At 32.5% G+C, this 25879-nt stretch overlaps 1 protein-coding gene across 1 annotated transcript in view; it reads right to left on the bottom strand.

The window, feature by feature from the left end:
• The window catches only part of LOC119602560 (endothelin-converting enzyme homolog), a 60177-nt gene extending 38268 nt beyond the window's left edge, over positions 1 to 21909 (bottom strand). Inside the window, exons 1-4 of the mRNA XM_037954144.1 lie at positions 21649 to 21909; positions 20018 to 20293; positions 19697 to 19953; positions 19577 to 19632 (exon numbers count right to left, since the gene is read on the bottom strand). Of these exons, the coding sequence (XP_037810072.1) occupies positions 19577 to 19632; positions 19697 to 19953; positions 20018 to 20293; positions 21649 to 21909 (850 nt within the window). The remainder of the gene's footprint in view (positions 1 to 19576; positions 19633 to 19696; positions 19954 to 20017; positions 20294 to 21648) is intronic.
• Positions 21910 to 25879: the final 3970 nt, after the last annotated feature.

Here is a 25879-nt window from a genome sequence, read left to right as displayed (position 1 = left end):
ATGGGAACAATCTTTAACTTCCCCCCGTGACCTACCAAAATGGTCGCAAATGTCACAATTTTTAGTTGACAGATACGAAGCGATAGAGCGGTTAACAAGCTTTAAAACCACAAAAGACAGTTTTACTCTTTCTAATACGAGAAAATCTCATATTCAGACATATACATCCCAATAAAACATATATACGAATTGCAAACTATGTAATAATGAACATTATTTAAGAAATTGTCCCAAGTTCAAAACTTTCTCAACGCAACAAAGAATAGATTATGTCTTTAAGAATAAAATATGTAACAATTGTCTAAGTCCTTCACATATTAAGGCAAAATGTAAAAGTAAAAGAACATGTTTTTACTGTAAAAAAGATCACCATTCATTATTGCATATTGCACACAAATCATCAAATGCACCACAAACCTCTGAAAATAATCAAAACAATGGCAATGGTAACCATAATAAAAATAATCTTCAAAATACAAATGGACAAGCCGAACAGACGAGTAATTCTTACAAAGATGAACTCGCAACTACCTCACAACGTGTTCAGGCAAACTGCTCGTCGAGCAACGAGAATATTTTATTGCGTACAGCTTTGATGCAAATAGAACATCAAGGAGAAATTTTCACGATAAGAGCTTTAATAGATCCAGGTTCTCAAAGAACATTTATTACAGAAAGAATAAGAAGTAGATTAAAGTTGCCTTATAGAAATTCACATTTTGAAATTATTGGAATAGGAGGTCAAAAACAATCAGCAAAAAAGAGTGTGAATTTATATTATTTGCAAGGAAATACAACCTGAGAGTTCCAATTAAGGCAATTGTCTTACCGAATGTTTCTAATACACTACCAGCTGTCACGTTTAAAGTCCCATATTCAGCAGAACTTAGAAAATTGGACTTAGCAGACCCGAATTTTAATAAATCTTCCCAAATCGATCTTATTCTTGGCAATGATTATGAACATTGTCTAAACCTTGAAGGAATAAAGAAAAATATATGTGGCCAAACATCAGCCTACAAAACTATATTTGGATGGGTGCTTAGTGGACCAATAAGGGCGGAACCGGTTCAAACGTTCACAACTGCAGTCACTTCATCAGAATCTTCAGAACTCAGTTCACTATTGAGAAAATTTTGGGAGCAAGAGGAAATACCCAAAACTCGCCTTAAATCCGAAGAAGATGATTTTGTTGAACAATTTTACACTCAAACAACTACTCGGAACAAAGATGGACGATATATGGTAAGGCTACCATTTAAAAAAGAATATCACGAATCAGTTTTCTTAGGATCATCTGGATTTATCGCATTAGCTCAATATGCCAGCATGGACAAAACTTTAGAAAAAAATAAGGATTTGCAAGCTGAATATAAAGCTGTTTTGGACGAGTATTTAACTCTAGACCACATGGAAGAAACAACCTCGAATGAGATCAATTCTGAAGGTAAATATAGCTCTTATTACATGCCCCATCATGCTGTCGTGCGACCAGACCATAAAACTACAAAGGTAAGAATTGTGTTCAATGCCTCTAGGAAAACAAAATCCAATTTTTCATTAAATGATGTTCTGTACACAGGTCCTACAATTCAAAACGATTTAATAACTGTAATTCTAAATTGGAGAATATATAAATATGTGTTTAGTTTGGAGTGAATTGCGCTCCTTTTCTAGCAATTCGTACATTACATCAACTAGCTTCGGATTCAAAAGCCGAATCCCCCAAAGTATCATCCATTTTAAAGTATGAAACTTATGTAGATGATATATTAACTGGAGGGTTTTCAATAGAAGAAACTCGAGATGCGCAAAATCAGCTAATTAAAACTCTAAAGTCGGCTGGGTTTCTACTCAAGAAAATAACAGCAAACGATGCTCAATTATTGGCAGATTTACCAAAAGAGGATATATATGATTCCGATTTTTTACGGTTTCAAGAAACTAGCTCAACTAAAACTTTAGGCATAAAGTGGAACGCAATCTTAGATACATTTACATATACTTTCTCATCACTAAGTCCGTCTACAAAAATAACAAAACGCCAAGTTCTATCATCTGTCGCAAAACTGTTTGATCCAGCTGGAAGGCTAGCTCCGATAGTCGTCAGAGCAAAAATATGTATGCAGCAGTTATGGTTAGAAGGTAAAGAGTGGGATGAAGAAATTTCTGAGGAATCTCTACAAAATTGGAACAATCTAGTACAGGACTTATCTGAAGTTGAACTAATATCAATTCCCCGTTGGATTCAACTTATGCCCAGTGATACAATACAAATTCACGGCTTCTGCGATGCATCGAAATCCGCATATTACTACTACTGTATACATTCGGTGTCAAACAAAAACTCAAAACACATTCTCAAATTTACTGGTAGCAAAAAGTAAAGTAGCCCCTTTACAAACTGTCTGCCTCCCGCGCTTAGAGCTTAATGGCGCAGTTCTATTAGCAAATTTAGTTAATTATGTAATAAACTCTCTCAATTTTAGTAAAAGCGAAATATATGTATGGACGGACTCAGCTATAGTCCTTGGATGGCTATCAAAACCGCCTTCATCGTGGGAAACCTATGTGGCGAACAGAACAGCACGAATACATGAATTAATGTCTAATGTCACATGGCGACATGTCCCAACACATGATAATCCAGCTGATCTGGGCACACGAGGTTGTAAAGCCCAACATTTGGTAAATAATTCACTTTGGTGGAATGGACCATCATGGTTAAAAAAAACCATCATCAGAATGGCCTAAACGAAATGTCTTAAATAGTAGCTCAGAAAATAAAGAAATACAATCTCTAAATGTTCAGATTGAAACGAATGATATACTAGACAATTTTTCATCATATGGCAGAGCTTTACGTGTAATATGCTACATTTTTAGATTTTTCCATAATGCTACTAAGAAAATGAGGAAAAATCTTAATCATAATACTCACATTTCTTTAACACAAAATGAAATGAAATTTGTAAAGTCAAGACTAATTGTTTTAGCTCAAAAAGCATTTTATAATGAAGAATATCAATGCGTAAGTAAATCAAAAGATATTTCAAAAAAAAGTCCGTTGAAAAGTTTAAACTCATTCATAGATAAAGATTCAATTTTAAGAGTAAATGGTAGATTAGCCCATTCATCACTACCATATGGTGAGCGTTATCCCATAATTTTACCTGGCAACTCCCGATTTTGCCAATTATACCTACACCATTTGCATAATTTTCTCTTTCATGCTGAATGTGGTCAAATGTACCGAATAGTACAAACTGAATTTCTCATATTCAGACTAAAACCTCGTATTAAGAAAATAATCCGTAAGTGTAAAAGATGCTTAATATATAAACAGCAGCCATGTTCTCAGATAATGGCTCCCTTACCTCCGGAAAGATGTACTCTCTCTCTTCCTTTCCAGGTAACAGGTATTGATTTTGCTGGACCCTTTGAGATAAAAACATCGATTCTAAGAAAATCTCCAATAACTAAAGGATACGTAAGTGTGTTTGTATGTTTTAGCACAAAAGCTATCCATTTAGAGCCATGTTCAGAAATATCCTCAGTTGCATTCCAAGCTGCTTTCGCTCGCTTCATTGGGAGCCGGGGGCTCCCCCAAAGGGTAGTTACGGACAATGGACGAAATTTCTTAGGTGCTAGTAGAACTCTTGAACGAGAATTTTCTGAATTTGTTAAAAATAGTGCTCAAGATGTAGCACAAAAATATATAACACATGGATTTGAATGGAGATTCATACCACCTCACGCTCCTCACATGGGTGGCCTTTGGGAAGCAGCCGTAAAAAGTTTCAAGTATCATTTTAAGCGAATTGCAGGGGCTCACAAATTTACATTTGAAGAATTCGTCACAGTTTTAGCACGGATAGAGGGAGTACTCAATTCACGGCCTATATCAGCAGTATCAGAAGACCCTTCAGATCTTACAGCTCTAACGCCAGGACATTTTTTAAGAGGTGCCCCGTTGATGGCGTTCCCTGAACAAGATTGTTCGAATATGTCGGTAATAAATAGATGGGAAAAGCTGAAAGTTATACATCATAAATTTTCTCAACGGTGGAAAAATGATTATCTAAAATCACATCATAAAAGGTATAAGTGGAAAACCTCATGTCAAAATATGCAGATTGGAGATTTAGTCATTGTTATGGACGATCTACTACCACCTCACGAGTGGAATCTAGGCCGAATTGAAAAAACTTATTCAGGTTCAGATGGTAATGTACGAACTGCCGACGTACGTACCGCTAGTGGTGTGATTAAGCGACCTATCGTAAAATTGTGTTACCTCCCTTTTCTGAATCAAGAAGAAGCTCCAGTTGACTCAAACCTTAAAGTACAGTCCTCTTTTTAAAAAAAAAATCTCTCGAATATCGTAGTTTATCAGTATTTTCTATAATAGCCTCAAAATATTGTATTTAAAATTTGTTATCCTAATAAAGATTCATTATTATTCAAAATTTTCTGCAATTTGGTGGTTTTTTAAAACCATATTCACATTTATAATCCAACAATTCCCCTATAATGTACTAATTGAAAATGTTTTCCTTGTTATACATTCTCCCAGCAGGTCCAATCGACGATTAACAGCGACTCGGATTCCAAATGAGAGTCATAGCCCTAACGATGAAAGAAGTGTAGTTCCAAGGGATTTGGAGGTGTATTACTGTGTGATATGCACAGGGTATCACGGGCTCAAGTTTTGCCGGAGGTTCCGAAAAATGACGCCACAAGAAAGACGAGGCGTAGTTGAACGTCTTGGGTATTGTACAAATTGTTTGGCTCGAAGCCACAACATACGGTCCTGTACCTCGATGGAATCATGTGTAAAATGCAAACAACTGCATCATACCCTGTTGCACCCAACGAGGACAGTCAGCCCACAGTCAAGAATGACCACTGTCAGTAATCGACGCAGTCATAACACTGCAACACGTCGTCATCAGCAGCATCGTCAACACCGACAGCACCAACACCATGAGTATCGTCAACACCGACATCATCAGCATCGTCAACACCGACAGCATCAACATCATCAGCATCGTCAGCACCATCAACACGTCATCACCAACGTCATCAAATTCATCAAACTCAACAACGTCACCAACTCCAACAACCACCAGCTCCAGTTGCTTTGCCTACCACAAATATACCACCCACTCCAGATCAACATATATTGGCTGAAGCCATCAAATCCTTGGCAAACGTGCTATGTTTCAAAAGTAACCTTGAATAGATAGCATTGGCCGAGGCCGGCACCATGTTTAAACTAAAGGTTTAAACCAATATTTAATTGTATTTTTTTATGAAATATATATTATAAATGAATTTTATTATTGAATTTTTAGTATTAAGTAATGAATTGTATTTTTGAATTTTGTATTAAACTAATTACTATTGAATTGTTAGTATTTGTAAATGAGTTGTTAGTACTATCAAATGAAATTAAAATTGTACTACCTTAATATTTACATGATAATGAACTAGAATGTTAGTAATTAATATAAAGAAAATAATGTTGCTAACGGTATCTTAGAAATATAAAAGAATTTCCAACAAACTCTTCGGGTTTTGGAATTTAAAAATAGGTTCATTTATGAAAATCAAAAATTTTATGTTTCACTTCTGGCATAGCAACAGAACTATTCAGTTGCAACTTTCAACTCTATTATAAATAAATCACAAATTTTATAACGTTTAAATTTACCGCTTTAAAGTTTTTCTGTTGGTTTTACACAATTGGGTTACCTACATATAAGGTAAAGTACAACCAACCAGTACATATTTATATTCCTCTAATATATATGTACACATCTAAAATAATCAAATTTACTTTTTTCTCTCCACATTATTACAATAATTATAATCACCAAATGAGTGATTAAAATTATTCATTTTCTCCTTAAGACAAGAACAGTGTTCCTCCGGAGAAAATTTCAAAATAGTTTGCAAAACTCTAAGCAATTTATTTCACCGGTTTTTCATTATTAATAAAAAAGCTCTTTTAAATATGAAAATATTTGCATTTATATATAAATTTGTTTACTAAAATAAAACATGGCCCGAACTGATTTTTAACATTTTAAAAGATTATATCTTTAAATTTAGTCGTCTGATTTACCTTATTTCTTTAATGTATAAAAATTAAGAAAAAAGTGTGACACTTTTCTTACATTTAAGGAAACTATGTATGTAATCCTAACTAATTCTAAAAAAGTTTAGTAATTCTCATAGTCTTCCATAAAATGTCAGCCCAAAATTTAAAGTACATTATACTTCGAAGGAACATATTAAAAAATGTTATAAATACTTCAGATTACCCTGCTATGTCAAATACGGTGTCAAATGACCAAGAAGAGTTGTAAAATATGTTGTGTTATTTTTATTTTTTCAGAATCAATGTTAAAAATATCCTTCAAATTTTTTTGGAAGAAATAATATTGAAGACCTAAATAGATATTAAAGAATAAAAAGTTTAAAAAACATTTTTGACATCTTTTTATCCTGACAATATGAAATAGAAATAATAAAAAATATTTCCCAACTCTTCGAGTTCTTTTGACATCAAATTTGGAATTGTTTGATCAGAAGAAGTATTTTAAAATGTGTGTTGGTGAACAACTTTAATATTTATATTTTGTATTATTTTATTTGCATTAATTTGTTATTTTTCTCTTTAACAATTTAAGTTATTTTTTTTGAATTTCATTGCTAGTGTGAACAATGCACATAAAAGCTTACGCACTTTTTTGTTTAATTTTGGTAGTTCTATGCAGATTTACTTAAATGAGATTTATTTTCTCTCATTAAAGTAAATGCAGTAAAAGAAGTGCGAAAAATACTGGTTTTTTGCTACGCACTTTTTACCATATTCGCATGTATGTAAATATGTATGTTATATGCGTAAGCTATATTTAAATATTGATACGCACTTTTTTTGGCTCTTTTTAAATTGAAATTATTATTAAAACTGACTTGCTTTTACTGCCTCGCTGCGAACAGAAGATTTTTCATACATTTAATTATATTTAATTAGTTTTCAAATATTTAATAAAATTAAATAACGGTTTAAATAAATACCCTACATAAGAGTTTAAGGATTTTTATTCCGTTTAAATAAAAAATATTGAAAATTATTTTAACTTAGAAAAGTTAAAATCTCGTACATTATTTGGTGCCGAAACCCGGGACTGATGAATAATTGTGTGCTATTTGGAGTAACGAATTGGAATCTTATTGCCCTTAGAACTGCTTGCTTTGCGATTGGAACTTGGCTCTAGAACTTCTTTGGAAAAATCGCTTGTAGTCTTGAAGATATTTTGAAAAGTGAAACTTGCTGCAACGAATAAAATAAGGTTTGGAACTCTGCGTTACAGTTACCTTAATTTGTGGTTTCTGGAAAACTGTATGTATGCATAACATTTTGTATTATACAATACTGAAAATAAAAAAGTGTTTTGAACAAAATGGCGGATATTCACCATCTTATTGAGGATCAAAAAGATTTATTTTTAAATTTAAAACGTACTGCTAGGTTATATAATTCAAGACAGCATAAAACGCATGGCTTCGCACAATCTGTTTTAGACGAAATAGAATCAAATTTTTTGCAATTTAAAGACGGGAATACCCAATTATGCGCTGTAGTCCGTGACAATACTATTAATACAGAAAATATTCCGTATTTCGAAGACGATGTTTATTATCAATTTCAAGACGAGTTTCTTACCCTTAAAAGCCAATTGCTCGATTTCATGGATTCTTCTGTTACTCGTTCTCCTGGAATTCAGTCCAGTACGTTTGCTGGTCCCTCTCATTCTAGAAATGAAACCTTTTCGCTTCAGGCTCGTTTGCCGAAGATTGATTTGCCAGTTTTTAGTGGTGATTACCTCACTTGGATGTCTTATCAGGACATGTTCGTTTCGTTAGTCCATAATAATTCTGGGCTAACTGATGTTCAAAAATTTTGTTTTTTGAAAAATTCTTGTAAAGGAACTCCTTTGGATATCGTGAACGAATATCCAGCAACGGATTCAAGCTACGTTTTAGCATGGACCGCTCTACAGAATAGATATCATAATAAAAGAAAAATAGTTGATACTATTTTTAAAAAACTGTTTGCTATACCTTCGTCTGATGGCTCTTCCAAAAGCATTCAGACGATTTTAGACACAACACGAACTAGTATTGCCCTACTACGTACTTTAGAAATAAACACCGAAGGTGAGCATGCTATGCTTATTTATATGACAGTAAATAAGCTAGATGTACAAACCCGAAAGGAATGGGAGCAATCGCTTAATGCCTCGACTTAAATCCCTCCTATTGAAGATTTGTTCAAATTTTTGGAATCAACTTTTCGAACATTAGAAACTATTTCTGATCAGACTGATTCAAGCCCTAATGTTCCTTTTTCGAAACCAAAAACCCCACAACATCAAAATAAAAGTAGAAACAATTTACGACGTTATGTAAATGCTGCTTCCACAAGTACCGACTACAACTGCCCCTGCTGCAATAAGCGTCACCTTCTTTTCAAGTGTTTCAAGTTTTCTGCTTTACCATCTAGTGAAAAAAGAGATTTTTTGAATTCAAAGCGAATATGTCGAAATTGTTTAACCCCAGGCCACTTTAGTAACAAATGTCATGTAGCTTCTCGCTGTCAAGTCTGCCAACAAAACCACCATACCACTGTTCATAATGAGTATTTTATAAATCATGTTTCTAATACTCCGACCCCTGAACCTGTTATACCTTCTCAAACATCCTCGTCTTCTCAAGGTATTGAAAACGTTACCGCTCATGTCGTTGACAATAGTAAAACATCTAACAGGAGGAAAAGGCCCCAAGTTCTCCTCGCTACGATGCGTGTTGTTTTAAAAACCCCTCAGGGAGATTTTGTTTTGCGTGCTCTTCTTGATCAATGTATAATAACCAAAAAGGCTGCAGATGCCTTAAACTTATCTTATAAAAGGAACTTTGTGGAAATATGCGGTGTAGGTGGAAACCAATCTACTATTTCAAAGCAATACGTTAATTTTGCAATATTCTCAAGAATCGAAATAAATTTTAAAATAGATTGCGAGGCTTTGGTTCTTCCGAAAATAACGGCATATCAACCTATGGCTATAAACGAAACATTATTACCGGATTTAAAGAAATTTTCATTAGCTGATCCTTATTTTTCGAAACCTGGTGAAATTGACCTTTTGTTAGGAGGAGATGTATACGGAGATATCATATTACCTCAGCAACAAAAATTTGAAAGTGGTTTATTCTTACAACTCACACATTTCGGTTGGATAGTTTCTGGCCCCTCACATGATAACTCATCTGAGCACATCATCACAGTAAATGTTTGTTCATTAGATAAGCAATTGCTGTCCTTTTGGGAACAAGAAGAATTGCTGGAAAAAAGAGCTTTGACAGAAGAAGAAATCCTTTGCGAACAACATTTCAAAAGCACTACTTCTCGTGATTCATCTGGGCGTTACACCGTATCACTGCCATTTAAATCATTGCTTAAAGGCCTCCCGCTTCCAGTCTTTGGTCATACGGATTATGCAGCACTTTCTCGTTTAAAGAATGTTGAGTCAAAATGTAAATTGAATAAGAACTTTGGAAAACTTTATCTAGATTTTATGAAAGAGTATGAATGTCTCGGACATATGGAAAAGGTCGGTACCTATCCACGTGATTTAGAAAAAAATGGTTTCTTTTTGCCTCATCATGGTGTGTTAAGAGAGAGTAGTTCTACTACTAAATTGAGGGTAGTTTTTGATGGTAGCTGTAAAAGGTCTGCTCAATCTTCCTTGAATGAGGAACTAGCACCTGGTCCTGCATTGCAAAATGATTTGCCCACAATTATAAATCGGTGGAGACGTTTTAAAATTGGGTTTCGGGCAGATTTGGAGAAGATGTTCCGACAAATACTTGTGGTACAGGAACAACGAAAGTTTCAACAAATTTTGTGGAGAAATAGTGGCTCTGAACAGATATCAATTTATAAGCTCTCAACGGTTACTTATGGTACTACACCCGCTCCTTTTCTTTCGATTAGGGTTTTACAACAACTAGCGTTGGACGAAAAGGAAAAATATCCGATGGCATGTAATGTGCTCAATTCAGATACTTATGTCGATGACGTAATTTCTGGAGCTGATAGTCTATCTGAAGCTTACCATTTGCATACTCAATTATGTAGTTTACTTAATGAAGGCAAGTTTAATTTACGTAAATGGACAACAAACTCGAAGGAATTGCTAGAATTGATTCCTGTAGACTACAGAGAAAAATCTGATATATTTGAACTAAATCAACCTAATACCGTAAAGGCTCTTGGACTCGAGTGGAACACGATAGACGACTGCTTTTCATTTAAGATCAATATTGAAGATACATCAGTAGTTACCAAAAGAAGTTTACTCTCAGACTCAGCAAAACTTTATGACCCTTTAGGCTGGCTTTCCCCTACTACAATTCTTGCTAAAATTGAATTTCAAAATTTGTGGTTGCTTGGCATTGAATGGAATGATCGCTTACCTGACGCTATGCAAAAAAGATGGTTAACATACCGCGAAAATCTAAAGTTTCTTGAAAGAATTAAAATTCCTCGTTGGATCGGAACGTTTAAATGTGGTTCAATTGAAATTCATGGTTTTTCCGATTCATCTAAGTTGGCTTACGCGGCTGCTGTCTACGCTAAGACTATTTCAGATTTGGGTACAAAAGTGTATTTAATACAAGCGAAAACTAAAGTAGGTCCTATAAAGCGGTTAACTATACCTCGAATGGAATTATGTGCTGCTACTTTATTGGCTAAATTAGTTGACAGAATAACTTCTTCACTTGATCAAGATATTTCAAATGTTTATTATTGGACTGATAGTACAACTGTACTTTCGTGGATACGTGGTCAGTAATCTAAGTGGCCCGTATATGTTGGAAACAGAGTGGCAGAAATCCAACGCAGATGTCATGCTTCTCAATGGCGATACATATCTACACGTGAAAATCCTGCTGACTGCGCTTCCCGTGGTATATCTTCGAATGAATTGGTTGAACATGAACTATGGTGGCATGGCCCTAAATGGCTATCGGAACCTGCAGAAAATTGGCCAAAACAACCGAAACTAAATCTAAATGAAATGGATGAAATTTCTACTGAACCAACTTTAAATATGCACTCGGTTGTAGCTGAAATAAAACAATATCCAGAAATATTAACAAGATTTTCTTCACTTTGCAAATTGATACGTGTTACTGCATACATATTTCGTTTTAAACACAATACTCAAAACTATAAACATTCACAAATAAAAGGTAACGGTAAGATGACAGGGTTTCTTTCAACCGAAGAACTAAAATTTGCTCGTTTAAGGCTTGTTAAACTTTCACAAGAGGTGGATTTTTTGCAAGAGATTTCTGAACTTCAAAAGAGAGGTCAAATTATAAAAAATAGCGCTTTAGCTCAACTTTGCCCATTTTTTGACTCCTCTCAAATACTTAGAGTTGGCGGTAGAATTCAAAATTCTGACCTTGATTATTGTTCTAAACACCCAATTTTACTTAAAAAGCAAAATCCTTTGACTAATTTATTATTTCTAGATGCACACATAAAAACTTTACATGGCGGTTTAATCCAAATGCAAGCTTACGTCCTACGGGAATATTGGATAATATCAAGTAGAAGTATTGCTAAACGTGTCTTGCGAAAATGTATAACGTGTTTCAAATATAACGCAAAGGCAGCCCAGCAGATGATGGGAAATCTCCCTAGTGTTCGTCTTAAACCTGCTCGTCCGTTTAAGCACAGTGGAGTTGACTATGCCGGTCCAATTGCTATAAAACAATCCACTGCAAGAAACTCAGTAACTACAAAGGGCTACATTTGTTTGTTTATATGTATGACTACGAAAGCTTTACACTTGGAAGCAGTAACAAACCTGTCAACCGATGCTTTTTTGGCCGCTTTCAGGCGTTTCGTGTCCCGCCGTGGCCCTTGTACCGACTTGTACTCAGACTGTGGTACGAACTTTGTTGGAGCTAATAAGGAGCTACAAATTCTTTATAATCGCAGCAAATCATCGATTTCATATGAGATAAGCGACTGCCTGGCCGCAAATGGTACGAAATGGCATTTTATACCTCCAGCCTCTCCAAACTTTGGTGGTCTTTGGGAGGCTGGCGTGAAGTCTACAAAACACCACTTAAAGAGAGTGATGCAGAACCGTATTTTGACATTTGAGGAGCTTACAACGCTTTTAGCCCAGATTGAGAGCTGTTTGAATTCCAGACCCTTGTGCCCTCTAAATTCCGAACCATCTGACTGCAATGCGCTCACCCCAGCTCATTTCTTGATTGGGGAACCTACTCTATGTGTTCCGGAAGAAGATTTACTGGATGTCAACATTGATCGACTAAATAGATGGAAAACCGTCGAAAAGCTGAAGCAACATTTTTGGCGACGTTGGTGTAACGAATGGCTGTGTCGACTTCAAGCTAGGCCCAAATGGCTCAAAATAACTGAAAACCCTAAAATTGGTGATTTAGTGGTCGTATTCGATGAACGAGGTGCCCCTGGAGAATGGCCGCTTGCCCGAATCCAAGATATTCATCCCGGCAAAGATGGTTGTGTAAGGGTGGTCACTCTATTTTCAAACAGAAAAACATTTAAACGCCCAATGTCTAAAGTTGCCCTGTTACCTACAAATGATAGCTTTAATGCCGAAGAAAATGATTACAACTTTAAACTACATGGTGATGATGATTCTTCCTCGGTTTAAGCACTGTCGTCCTTAGTGGGGGAGAATGTTGGTGAACAACTTTAATATTTATATTTTGTATTATTTTATTTGCATTAATTTGTTATTTTTCTCTTTAACAATTTAAGTTATTTTTTTTGAATTTCATTGCTAGTGTGAACAATGCACATAAAAGCTTACGCACTTTTTTGTTTAATTTTGGTAGTTCTATGCAGATTTACTTAAATGAGATTTATTTTCTCTCATTAAAGTAAATGCAGTAAAAGAAGTGCGAAAAATACTGGTTTTTTGCTACGCACTTTTTACCATATTCGCATGTATGTAAATATGTATGTTATATGCGTAAGCTATATTTAAATATTGATACGCACTTTTTTTGGCTCTTTTTAAATTGAAATTATTATTAAAACTGACTTGCTTTTACTGCCTCGCTGCGAACAGAAGATTTTTCATACATTTAATTATATTTAATTAGTTTTCAAATATTTAATAAAATTAAATAACGGTTTAAATAAATACCCTACATAAGAGTTTAAGGATTTTTATTCCGTTTAAATAAAAAATATTGAAAATTATTTTAACTTAGAAAAGTTAAAATCTCGTACAATGTGCTTATTTAAAATTTGAAGTTTTTTAAAAAAGGCACAGGATCACGAAATGAAAAACTAACAAGTGAGAGTGTTATATTCGGCTGTACCGAATCTCATATACCCACCATCAAACCGTATGCCGTAAAAGGAATGCTTCCCTACACGCAGAGAAAAAACATGGTTCGGCATGATTAGGATAACTATTCTATGTTTTTTGTAACAGTATTTTGTTGTCATAACCATACAATTGTTATTTTTATTGAATTTCATCAATATTTTAGTTACTGTAAACATTTATATATTTATGACAATTATAAATTTGAGAATGATTTTTTGAAAAAAAATAATTTTTACAACAAATAAATAATGATAACTATAACCATACAATTGTTATTTTTATTGAATTTCATCAATATTTTAGTTACTGTAAACATTTATATATTTATGACAATTATAAATTTGAGAATGATTTTTTGAAAAAAAATAATTTTTACAACAAATAAATAATGATAACTATGTAAACATATTGCATTATTTAGAGCCATTTAAACTTTCAAACAACCATTAAATGGTTTATGATATAAGCAAAATATGTGTACTATTAAAAATATTTAGGTATCGCTATTTTTATATCAGTTGTATGGTTTATCTGTACTAGATGGAATTAAATAAAGTGTTGAACAAACGAAGTGTAAAAATAATTATGAAAAATAAATAATATCTAAAAATATAATATCTAAAAATATAATATCTAAAAATATAAACATAAAACTTAATAAAGAGATTTTTGCTCGCATGAAACTTATGCGTGTCGAATTGCATCGGTATACTCGTATTCTTAAGCCAGTAATGAGCGTTAAAGTCATTTTTTGAAGGGGACCTTATATGGAGGGTAGGATCAACTATGGACCGATCCACATAAAACTTGAGAGAGATATTTTTGCTCCATTGAAACTTATGTGTGACGAATTTCATCACTATACTCGTATTTTTAAGCCTGTAATGAGCGTTAAAGTAATTTTCTGAAGGGGACCTTATATGGGGGGTAGGGTTAATTATGGATCGATCCTCATAAAATTTGGTAGGGAGATTTAAGATCATATGAAACTTATTTTTGTCGAATTTCATCACTCGTACTTTTAAAACAGATATGTCCGTTAAAGCTATTTTTCGGGTGTCCACTTCTATGGTGGCTATACGAAAACGTTCACCGATATTGCCCATTTTCAATACCAAACAAACCTTACCTATAGCGAATATTTGTGGAAAATATCAATCATTCCGTTCGTACTCTATCGTGCCTTCAACAGACAGACGGACGGACAGACATGGCTAGATCGTCTTAGAATTTAATAAGGACCCTGAATATATATACTTTTGTGGGTCTAAAACCAATATTTCGATGTGTTACAAGCGGAATGATAAAATCTTTTTTGATGGTGGGTATAAAAATGCAGTTTTTCTCCATTAAATTTACAGTTTCAGACGTATATCATCCGATTCATGTTTGTTATGTGTTATTTACTTGCAAATTTATTGAATTGTCTATCCAACGAGGTATAAAACATTTATATCGACAAACAACAACGAAGTTATTGACAATTTCCCAAATAGGGAGTTAAAAAGTTGTTTTGTTTTGAAAACAAAAAAGTTTTCACTCAGAAAAACTATTTTCTTTCTGGGTGTGTATAAAAAACAGTCGCGACTTATTTTTAACGTAGGCGCCCATTAAAAATTTCAAAACAATGAGTGATTACAGGACATACTGTGGAAATTTGAAGAAAATCGGTTTATCCGTTATCAGTTTATAGACCATAAATACCCTGTCAGCAACTCAACTAACTCTAAATGCATTAAAAGCCGACATTTGCATCAACTAGTTATGGTTGATTTTTGGATTATTATTAATGGAGCCAACTGACTAATTTAACATGGCGATGTCCTAGGCATTATGTATTCAATTGTCTGACTCTGCATTACTAACTTAAAGTCAGTTACTTAAAAATTTGCTTAAAATTAATTCTTCGTCAACTAACTTAAAGTTAGTTGCAGAATAGCCAACTAATAGTTTTCTTTTGTATTATACATTACATTTTAGTTAAATATAAGTAAAATTTATTTAACTGTTAGTTATCTAAATTAAATATCGCTTTATTAAAATATTCTATAAAATCTTTGTTTTTCTTTGTTTTTTTTGATAATTATGCAAAACATGTTAAAAACAGAGAAATCTGAATGATAATTAGTTCATGTGCTTCTTCTTGAAGCTACCCAGCAAAAAATAAAGCGAAATACTTCCAAAAGAATAACATTTATCATCACTTCAAAAGTAGCAATTAGTGATTTTTAACCGTCTGTGGAATGAATTCCGAAGAAGCGTGGGTATTTACGGCTCATTATATCCACTAAGTAGTAGAAATTACTGTGGATATAGACACTATTTTAAGATTTGGAAAGCTTATGTAATATCCCAGCAAAATATCTGAAATTTTTGGTAATAGCCAGTAGCTATTTCATACATTCCTTGATAATGAGTGTTCATTATCATCCACATTATTTCTTTTAGCTGAATAGGTTATTACTGGTAAAGAACAAACCAATTTGGATTTGTTATAGCTCAATTGTCTAGGGCGTTCATTTAACAAACTGTGGGTTCGTGGTTCGAGCCCTGCTGGATACCGATTATTTTTTCCAAAATGACATTCATTTATATTATTTTGTAAAAAGCCGTTCTCAAAATTACGAAAAGCAACATGTTAATAGAGCATCGAGTAAGCGGCTGGAGTGAGAAACATAGAAAATAACTGAATGCCTGGGTTCAAATCCCGGCTGAGGAATTTTTTTATTATTTATTTTTTGCTTTCTACATACAAAGTTGGCCCAAAATAACTAGCTATCACATTACATACTTGTAGGTTTATTTGTAACTAGCTATTTCGCAAAGTTTTTGTAATCTTATTAGTAACTATTTATTAATTTGTTTAAGGTAGGTACATATTATTCACCCCAAGAGTAATTAGTTTCCACGTGATTCCAATATTACTTTCTAGATTACTAGGTAATGATAGATTTTGTACATAGATTTTGTTTTGTTGGTCAGTTATAGACCAATCGTCATAAAATTCGGAATGAAGAATTATAATAAAAATCATTTTATTGCGAGTACAACGATGAAGTAATCATTGAGGCTTTATATATGAGGGATAGGTTCAATTGTGTAAAAAAATTGTATAAAACTTATTTTTTGTCAATTTTCATCGCTGTACTCATATAGGACCTTAATAGGGGGTAGGGTAGGTTACCGACAAATCCGAATTAAATTCGGTAGGAAGATTACGTTTGTATAAAAGTTGTTTATTTCGAATATCTCCGCTATACTCGTATTTTTAAGTCAGTAATAAGCGTTAAAATCAATTTTTGAAGGTGACCATATGTGGGGATAGGGTCAATTATGGACCGATTGCCGTAAAATTTGCTAGAGAGATTTGGCTTATTCGACATAAATATAAAACATATTTATGTCGAATATTTTTAAGTCGGTAATGAGTATTAATGTCATTTGGTAGAGAAATTTTGATGCATATAAAAGTTACTTATGTTGAATTTCAACGCTGCACTCATAGGGGGACCTTATTTGGGGGTAGGGTCAGTTATGGACCGATTCCCATAAAATTTGGTAGAGACATTTTGCCTTATATAAAACTTATTTATGCCGAACTTCATCGCTATACTCTTATTTTTAAGTCAGTAATGACCGTTTAAATCACTTTCTGAAGGAGAACTTATATATTTAGGGTCAATTATAGACCAATTTCTATAAAATTTAGTATAGATTTTGGCTTATATAAAACTTACTTATGTTGAATTTCATCGCTATACTCGTATGGGGGGTAGGGTCAATTTTGGACCGATTCCCATAAAATTTGGTACAGAGATTTTGACGCATATAAAACTTATTTATGCCAAATTTGCCCTTGTATGGGGGATATATTGCCCATTTGCAACACCAAACAAACCTTACCTATAAGAAATATTTGTGGAAAAATTTAACTCGATTGCTCTTTCCGTTCTAACCCTATTGTGCTTTCAACAGACACACGGACGGACAGATGAACAGACGGATGGACATGGTTAGATCGCCTTAGAATTTAATAAGGACCCAAAATATATATACTTTTGTGGGTCTACGACCAATATTTCGATGTGGTACAAACGGAGTGACAAAATCAATATACCCCACTCATCTTTTTTGATGGTGGGTATAAAAAGCACTAAATGCACTGTCATAAAATTAGAAAGCACCACTGTAGTGCCTTTTTGAAAAAAGGCACCATGAGCAAAATTTTCCGCGTTTGGCACACCAAAAAGCACCGCAAATGTGCTAAAAGCACTAAGTTGGCAACACTGTTTGCGAAATAACTAGTTACAAATAAACCTACAAATATGTTATGTGATAGCTATTTATTTTGGGCCAACTTTGTATGTAGAAAACAAAAAATAAAAAAAAAATCCTCGGCCGGGATTTGAACCCAGACATTCAGTTGTTTTCTATGTTTCTCACTCCAGCCGCTTACTCGATGCTCCATTAACATGTTGCTTTTTGTAATTTTGAGAACGGCTTTTTACAAAAATATATAAATGAATGTCATTTTGAAGAAAAAAATAAACAGTATCCAGCAGGGCTCGAACTACGAACCCCCTGTTTGTTAAATGAACGTATAGACAATTGAGCCATAACAAATCCAAATTGTTTTGTTCTTTACCAGTAATAACCTATTCAGCTATATGAAATAATGTAGAAGATAATGAACACTCATTACCAAGTAATATATGAAATAACTACTGGCTATTACCAAAAATTTCAGAGTTTTTGCTGGGTATATTTAAATTTTTTTTCGAAAAATTTTAGATATTTTTCTACTGGTTTTAAGTATGTAGTTGAACTGATTTCATTTCAGAAGTCCTTGTTAATAACAACATTTTTCGACAGCACTTTTTCGAGAATTAATAACGATATTACTAGTCCCAGTGTTGCCAAAACGGCGATTTAAATATTGTTTTTATAAAAAAATACTTTATTGGTAAGAAAAAATATAAATATATTTGCAATAAGCGTTTTTGTTGACAACCTCTTTATGCGGGAAAATGGGTAAACTAACCTATAATCAAAAATTTAGAAAAGAGTGGACCATAAAATTCAAATGAATGAAGCTGCATTATCAATGTATTTTTGTCAACACGGACCTATAGCTCCTGTAGATCATTTGACGTCGCTTTTAAAGAACCAGTTTGACGATTCTACGAACTGTCAACAAATTCGATTACATAGAACCAAGTGTTCCAAAATCGTTAAAAATGTTTTGTCAATACACTTTAAGGAAGACTTACAGAAAGATATTGGTGACTCACATTTTAGTCTTCTTTTAGATGAATTGCTGAATTTTTAGGAAAGGCTTTATTTTATATAACATGTATTTTTACACGTATTGCAATTATATATAGATTTTGCTTTGCAAGTTTTTTGTATGCCATGGTCCAATGCGGAAGAAGAATGAGTTTTCAGTCAGCTAAATATCGTAAAATCCAAATTTAAATTTAATTTAATTTAAATTAATTAATTTTAATTTTAATTTAATTGGATCCAGTGAAATGTATTCTTGTTCTCAAAAAGATAATTTTGAATGGATAGATATTAATTAATTTATATGAATGTATACATACATATTTTACCGAAAAATTAAATTCCTATTAATTTTATAAACAGTTTTATTTAATAAAATCGGCTTTCTGCCAAATAAACTTTTACGGTAAAAGTTAGCGTTTTTATTTGTGGATTTAGCGGATTCTGGCGTTTTTCAAAACTCAATCTGGTGGGATGGGACCTAAAAGTTTTGGCAACACTGACTAGTTCCAATGTAGCAGTTCCAGAATCTGAATTGGTTCTATCTGATTTTGTGTTGGTACGTTTGCGTACTAAGTTTAAAATATTATTATTTTTGTAGTTTATTTTAAAAATTTAAATTCAAATATTTTACTATAAAAGAAAAACATTTTTTTCAAAAAAAAAAAAACTAGCACTTTTTTGATCAAAATACCCATACGATAAAATTATACATATATATTTAAATTGAATAATGTTTGCAGGAAAATGAAGCGTAAAGTTTTTATAGTAAAATTTAAGAAAACAAATTATGTGTGTTTTAAGGTACAAACCTATGGAATGACTTAGTGTATCATAGAAAATTTTTGCTACAATAGGATACGCCCACCTACAAAAAATTAAAAAATATGTTTTTAGCAAAAAAAGAACATCTTTATAACTGGAAAACGTACGCATCATGAGAATCCATGTTCATATCAATAATATCAGGCACCGCTTTATTTCGTTGGTAGATCTTCAAAATATTTTCAAACCAATTGTCAGAGGTGATTTCCATCGATTCTAAAACTTTTATCATTGCTGTAATATTTGAAAATCCATTCCAAGGCTCTGATTGTATTTTCAAAGCAGATAGTTTTACAAGAGCTGCACCTTTAAGAGATGGGGCACGTTTAAGATGTGCTTTTAGAGATTTAAATATAACCTCAGTCTAAGCAGGAAATAAAAAAAAATCACTCTATAAGCAAGTCTCATTTTTGTTTTAACTCACTTACACGTCTTATAACGTCTCTAATATCATCCGATGAATGTTGAGCTATAAATAATGCAGATGTTATATCAGGTAGAGCCCACATAGTAGCTCGTGTACATACTAAGGGATTAGGGGGACCTTGAGGTAGAATTCCAAGTGCGAACAACACCAGCATGGAGTTATGTGCAACACGTGTTGGATATTTTGTTAACAGTTCTTCAACAGCTTTCAGGTAATCAGAACTTCTAACGACTATAGGACCGCTCCAGTTGTTAGGAATAAGTGTTTCCCAGTTTAACTACATTAAACAGATATTACAAATTAAAGAAAAATATATACATACATACTACATAATTATATACATAAATACATACATAAATTAGGGTGGCTCAATTTGAATTGAAGGAAAATAAGGTGACAATGTTCCCTACTAAAATGAAAGTTTAATTCACCCTATCGCCAATTAACATTTCACGTGAAATGTGTTCCCTTTCCACTTTTTTCTTTAACTAACTTTTTCGTCGTGAAAAAAAACCTTTGCTGTAAAATTTTTTGATGGAACTTTGTAAACATTGATTCCATACAAAATCAACTATTGTGAATGAATTGTTCACAACAATTTCACGATAGCAATTTTCCCTTCGAGGGAAATAAAAATTTCACTTGTATTGGCGATAGGGGTGATTGATTCTATTCCTGGTGTCAATGTTTGGTAAGCTATATCAAACAATAAAAAGGTCCTTTGTCATAACACAATTTTGTAAACGACTCCAAATTTATATAAATGTTGTAATTTTTCGGTAAAATTTTAGGATTTTCAAATATTTAAATAAAATTATTTAATGTTTTTAATTGAAATTATTACATTCCTAGCTGTTAAGCCTGTCCCTGTCAAGCAAAAGAAATGAATCTGCTTGACAGAGAAATAAGCCAAAAAATATATCGTCACCTAAAACGCAAACGGCCCTATCTAAAATTACTAAAATTTTACAGGAGAAGCAAAAAATTATTTAAATTAAGGAGCTTGTTTCTTTCAACGCGATTTATTTGTAGTAATTAAACAAATTGTTTAATAGTGAAACATCATTTGTTATGATAGTTGACAATGGCGTATATAAAAATGGATAAATTTGACTTTTTACCTTTAATATTTAAATGTTTTTGTAGATAGGGCCTTTTGTTTTCTGTCAATAAAATCGATAATTATGGTCGGAGGAGTCGAATTTTTGGTGTTGACACCAATAAAATCGATTTTGAATTTTTGGTTAGTTAGGGCCGTTTGCGTTTTAGGTGACGATATGTATGAAAAAAATCTAGGATAATAAATAAAAATACAATACAAATGATAATTAATTAACGAAATAGAACAAACATTTATTAGTTAAAAATTTAATTAAAATTTAAAAATTTAAATAAAACTTTTTAAACACTTTATTGAACTGCCCTTACAAAGCATTTCCTGCTTTCCATCAGCATGAATAGCATATATTTTGACGCCATTTGCGAACCATGAAAATGCAACTGGCAAATATGTTCCCACCTTTCTTAGGTCTAACTCTGAGCTTAGGTTGGAACACAAGCCTTCCAAAATGAGTAATACCTCCTCGTTGATCTCTGTCAGATTTGGAGTCTTTCTTACATCAAGTGGCTTACGTGTGGCAAAATATTTTCGAAGATGGAATCTTGCGTCGGCGTATCATTTGGTATATAAATTTCATCTTTTCCAAACTCTGTGCTTAGCGTCCCATTGCCCATCTTTAATAGCCAATCTCTACATGATAAGTTAACAGCTCGAATGTTTAATATCAATATCGGTTTGCGTCGCCTCGTTCTGCGTCTGCTTCGAAGTTGAGTCTTTTTAAAAATCTCTGAGATTTCGAAGTTGCGTCGTTTTTGTTTCAGTTTGCGTCGCATGTTTTGAAGTTGCGTCGTTAGTGCTTCGATTTGCATCGTTAATACGAAAATGTTTGTACAAAGCTCAAACAGAACAATTAAGAAAATAACGTCGCACAGTGGTATAGGAAAAAAAAAGAGGGAAATAATTCGGTAACTTCTAAACGGTTAATCCGATTTTAATGAAATTTGGTATGCACAAAGAGGAGGTGTTGTCGAGTTTAGGTTTTGAATTTGGACCTTATAGGCCAACCAGGGGCCCGGCGGGGGGTCCTCAAATTAGGACACCTCGGCTATGTTAAATTTTTAAAACGATCCTATTTCTTCATTTGAGTTCCGATTTAAAAAAAATTTCGTATATAGAATCTCCTCATCGAGCACTATAAAAAATGTCGTCATAGCAGTAAATTATCTCTTATAGTTTAGGAGATATTCGCATTTGAAAATTAAAATTTTAAAATTTTTACCGTTCTTACTTTAGTTTTTTGATAATAGCGGGTCCAAATATTCCCGATTTTCGCCATTTCTTTTTTTATTCGCTTAACAACAAGTTTATATATCAAGCAGTGAAAGAATTATGTAAAAATCATGACTAGTCCAAACTTATAGGCATTTTAAATTAAAAAATTAAAAAAGGCGATTTTTTGCCATTTTTTTGGGAAAAAAGTATCTTTTTCTTTTTAAGTTATCTAAAAAGTTTCTAAGAAGATGTATATAGAATTTATACTTTTTGAAAAGCTGACTTTACATAAAATACGATAAATGAAACAAAACCTAAAAATTTTTGATACCGAGGGGACCAGGTCCATCCAAAAAACCCTATTTTTTTATAGAAAATTCAATTTTGAGCATAAATTCTCAAATCGCATAGTCGATATCAAATTATAGTGACCTGTTTTATATGACCCAATATGTTCTTAATCATTTTGTAACGGGTTTCGATAACCCCGCCCCTGGTATGGATATAATAGGCAAAAAACCAAAAAATCCCATTTTTGGGATTTTTTAAAACTTTTTTGGGAATTCCGGGATTTCTAATAAGAAAATTCGAACTTTTTATTTAATTTTAGATTTTGAGTAAAAAAATCTACCTAACTGTAAAATTTCATCAACAAATATTCATAAATAAAATTTTTATTGCAATTTGAAAAATTTGTATCTTCGCAAAAACTGAATAAAAAACATTTTTTAATTTTTTTAAAAAAAGTATTCCGCGAATTTTTTAATTTTCAAAAATTATATACAGTTTTGAAAAATAGACAAAATTACCTTTCCATTGATATATAACATGCCTACCTAATGTTTTTAAGTGACAAATTAATTAGGGAAAACTCAACATCTTTTAGAGAATTTACCTAGTACTATTATTTTCATCCATACATTTGTTAGGCATGTTTTACTACCTAAATTTTTATGAATTTTTACAGCCACTTTTTACGATTAATCTTTTATTCTTTATCCCTAAAAAAATTAACAAGTATTTATTTTATATAAAAATAGTCTTTATTTATTTTTTTTTTTATAAATTAATATAATTTTGTAAAATAATCGGTATCACAGTAGTCCATATCTAAAAGATAAAGTAAATCTTTAAATTCATGAATATTTTCAAATGCTAACGTTTTGTAGCAAATCCAACGTTTCCTTATAGTAGATAAAACAGGATCAGAAGATAGAATCAGATTATTAAAAATATCTTCATTTTGAGACTGCCTAGAACACTTCCTTGAGCTAAACTGATGAATATGCTTAAAGTCTCTATTCCTCGATTCTTGGGGTTCTTCTGTAAGCTCTCCTAAAGGCAGAATATTATGTTCTATGATGACCTTTCCATGACATAATATCTTGTGAACTGTAGGTGTCATTTCTTTCCAGGGATATAATTCCAAAAGTAATTTAGAAACTTTTGTAGAATACTCTCCAAATTTTGTTGCGTTCACTTTATGCTTGCTATTTATCGCCATTAGAATAATATTGACCTTTTGCAGTAAATCCATACTAATTCCGGTTATTTCGGAAGTAGTTTCAAAATGTTTAAAAAAACGTCTAGCGGTATTACCATCGTTTGTGCTTCCATATCCTGTGAGTGGTTTATCAATATTTAATCCCATCCGCTTTTTAAATTCCTCTTGAATTCTTCGTTTCTCACTGGCTCTCATTTCCATTAACTCCTTATTGTTATTTGCACTTTTGTTTGCATTTTCCGGTATGCTTCTGTACTTTAAATCATATGCTAAATGTAGAAAATGTTCCAGAAATCGTATGCGAGCATATAGGGGGGATATTCCAAATTGTAATGTTTCCTCATTTATTGACCTTTGCTTGGAAATATTCGAAAATTCTGATTTTTTATCACCACATATGTAGCAGTACCAAGTAGATGATGTTCCTGTAATGGCATTTCCAACTTTCCCATTAATCATTGTAAGTTTTAAATTATAGGACATGTTAAACGAATAATTTTCTATTTCGATTGTTATAGGTTCCAAGTTTTTAATTTCTGCTTCAATACGATTTATCAAATCTTGCGTTGTTGTTTTGGATTCCTTTATATACTCAAAGCTTATTGGCCTACAAAAAGCTTTGGATCCTGGAGTCGAATTCTTCCAAATATCATCGAAACTGGTTGATGGAGAATCGCTGTCAGCATACTTTCGAATTCTTAATGGAACTAGCGATGCCATAAGTACACTTTTATACTCAGAAGATGATTCATTGTGTTGATTTGTTTATATTCCGAGAGTGCTGATAATCCATCACATCCCCACTTACAAATGAGTTGAAGATCACAAGAATTAATTTTTTTAAGTTGGTCTGAAGAAAAGTCAGAAGCAATCCTTAAAGCAGTATTTTCGAGTAGAGCGTCGAGTCCAATAACAGCCTTCCGATCAGTTATTTCAATAGGAGATGGTATAATGCTTTTCTTCTTTTCATTTATTTTGTCATATACAGTTACTCACAAAAATAAGTATACAGAAATACTGACGATTTGTTTTATTTAAAAAAAAAGATATTATTTTTTCAAAAAACAAAAAAGTAACACATTTATTTATTAAAAACAATTATGATAATTATTATTCACTACTTTTTTTCTTCATATTTTGGTTCTTTGAGTTCTCATTTAAGCTGAAGTTAAAAAGGTGCAAAATTTACGTCACAAAAGTAAGTATACAGATCATTTCAGTATATATTTGGTTTAATGATATCAAAATTTATGAAAATTTTACTTGTATTAATATAATTACTTTTTAATAAAATATTTTCTACACAATAACTTGGAAAAAATCTACTTTTAGTTCCGAAATCTTGAAATTTGGGCCGATTGGCTCCGGAATTAAGTAGTAGAACAGTTTTTTCTCATTTCTACGATTTTTTTTCCACTTTAGACCCCGGATTTTGGATCTGGTGGTCATTGAACCCTCCAAATGATGCATTGGAAATAGAATTTTGAAAAGAGTTGTTATTTCGAAATTAATGCGATATGCATGGATTTGGCCATTTTGAACACAGTACGTTCTTAAATAACCGAAATTTAACTCCGATTTCTTAAGACTTACAACATAAACTTTAAAATTTGGATAACTCTATATATTTCCTTTAATTTAAACAGGTTTTCCAAATACTCCGATTTCCAAAGCATACAATAATACTACCAATCATATATTGATATGCTCGATACAATAACCATGTTTTATGGATCGGACATTTTATTTGTTCTAGCAACAAATTAAGATGTATCCGTGTTCAAAATTGTTCAATTCGTATTCATACCACCAATTGAGCCTGATTTAATATAAAAATCGTACTATTTTGGACAATAATCAATTTCAGAACCGATATGTAGTGTAAGTTATTGACATGGTCACCATTTGACGATTATTGGTAGTATTTAGGAGTGTGTAATGGATGATTGGAACCAAAAAAATTGTTTTAATTAATGGATACTAGTACAAATATTATTAATATCGCATTTTAAGATATAAATTTTAGG

This window comes from Lucilia sericata, unplaced genomic scaffold (genome assembly GCF_015586225.1).
Source record: "Lucilia sericata isolate MDLA Ls3-8-SP2 unplaced genomic scaffold, ASM1558622v1 Contig000241F_arrow, whole genome shotgun sequence".
NCBI classification, from domain to species: domain Eukaryota; kingdom Metazoa; phylum Arthropoda; class Insecta; order Diptera; family Calliphoridae; genus Lucilia; species Lucilia sericata.
This window is presented reverse-complemented; position numbering and strand designations above follow the sequence as displayed.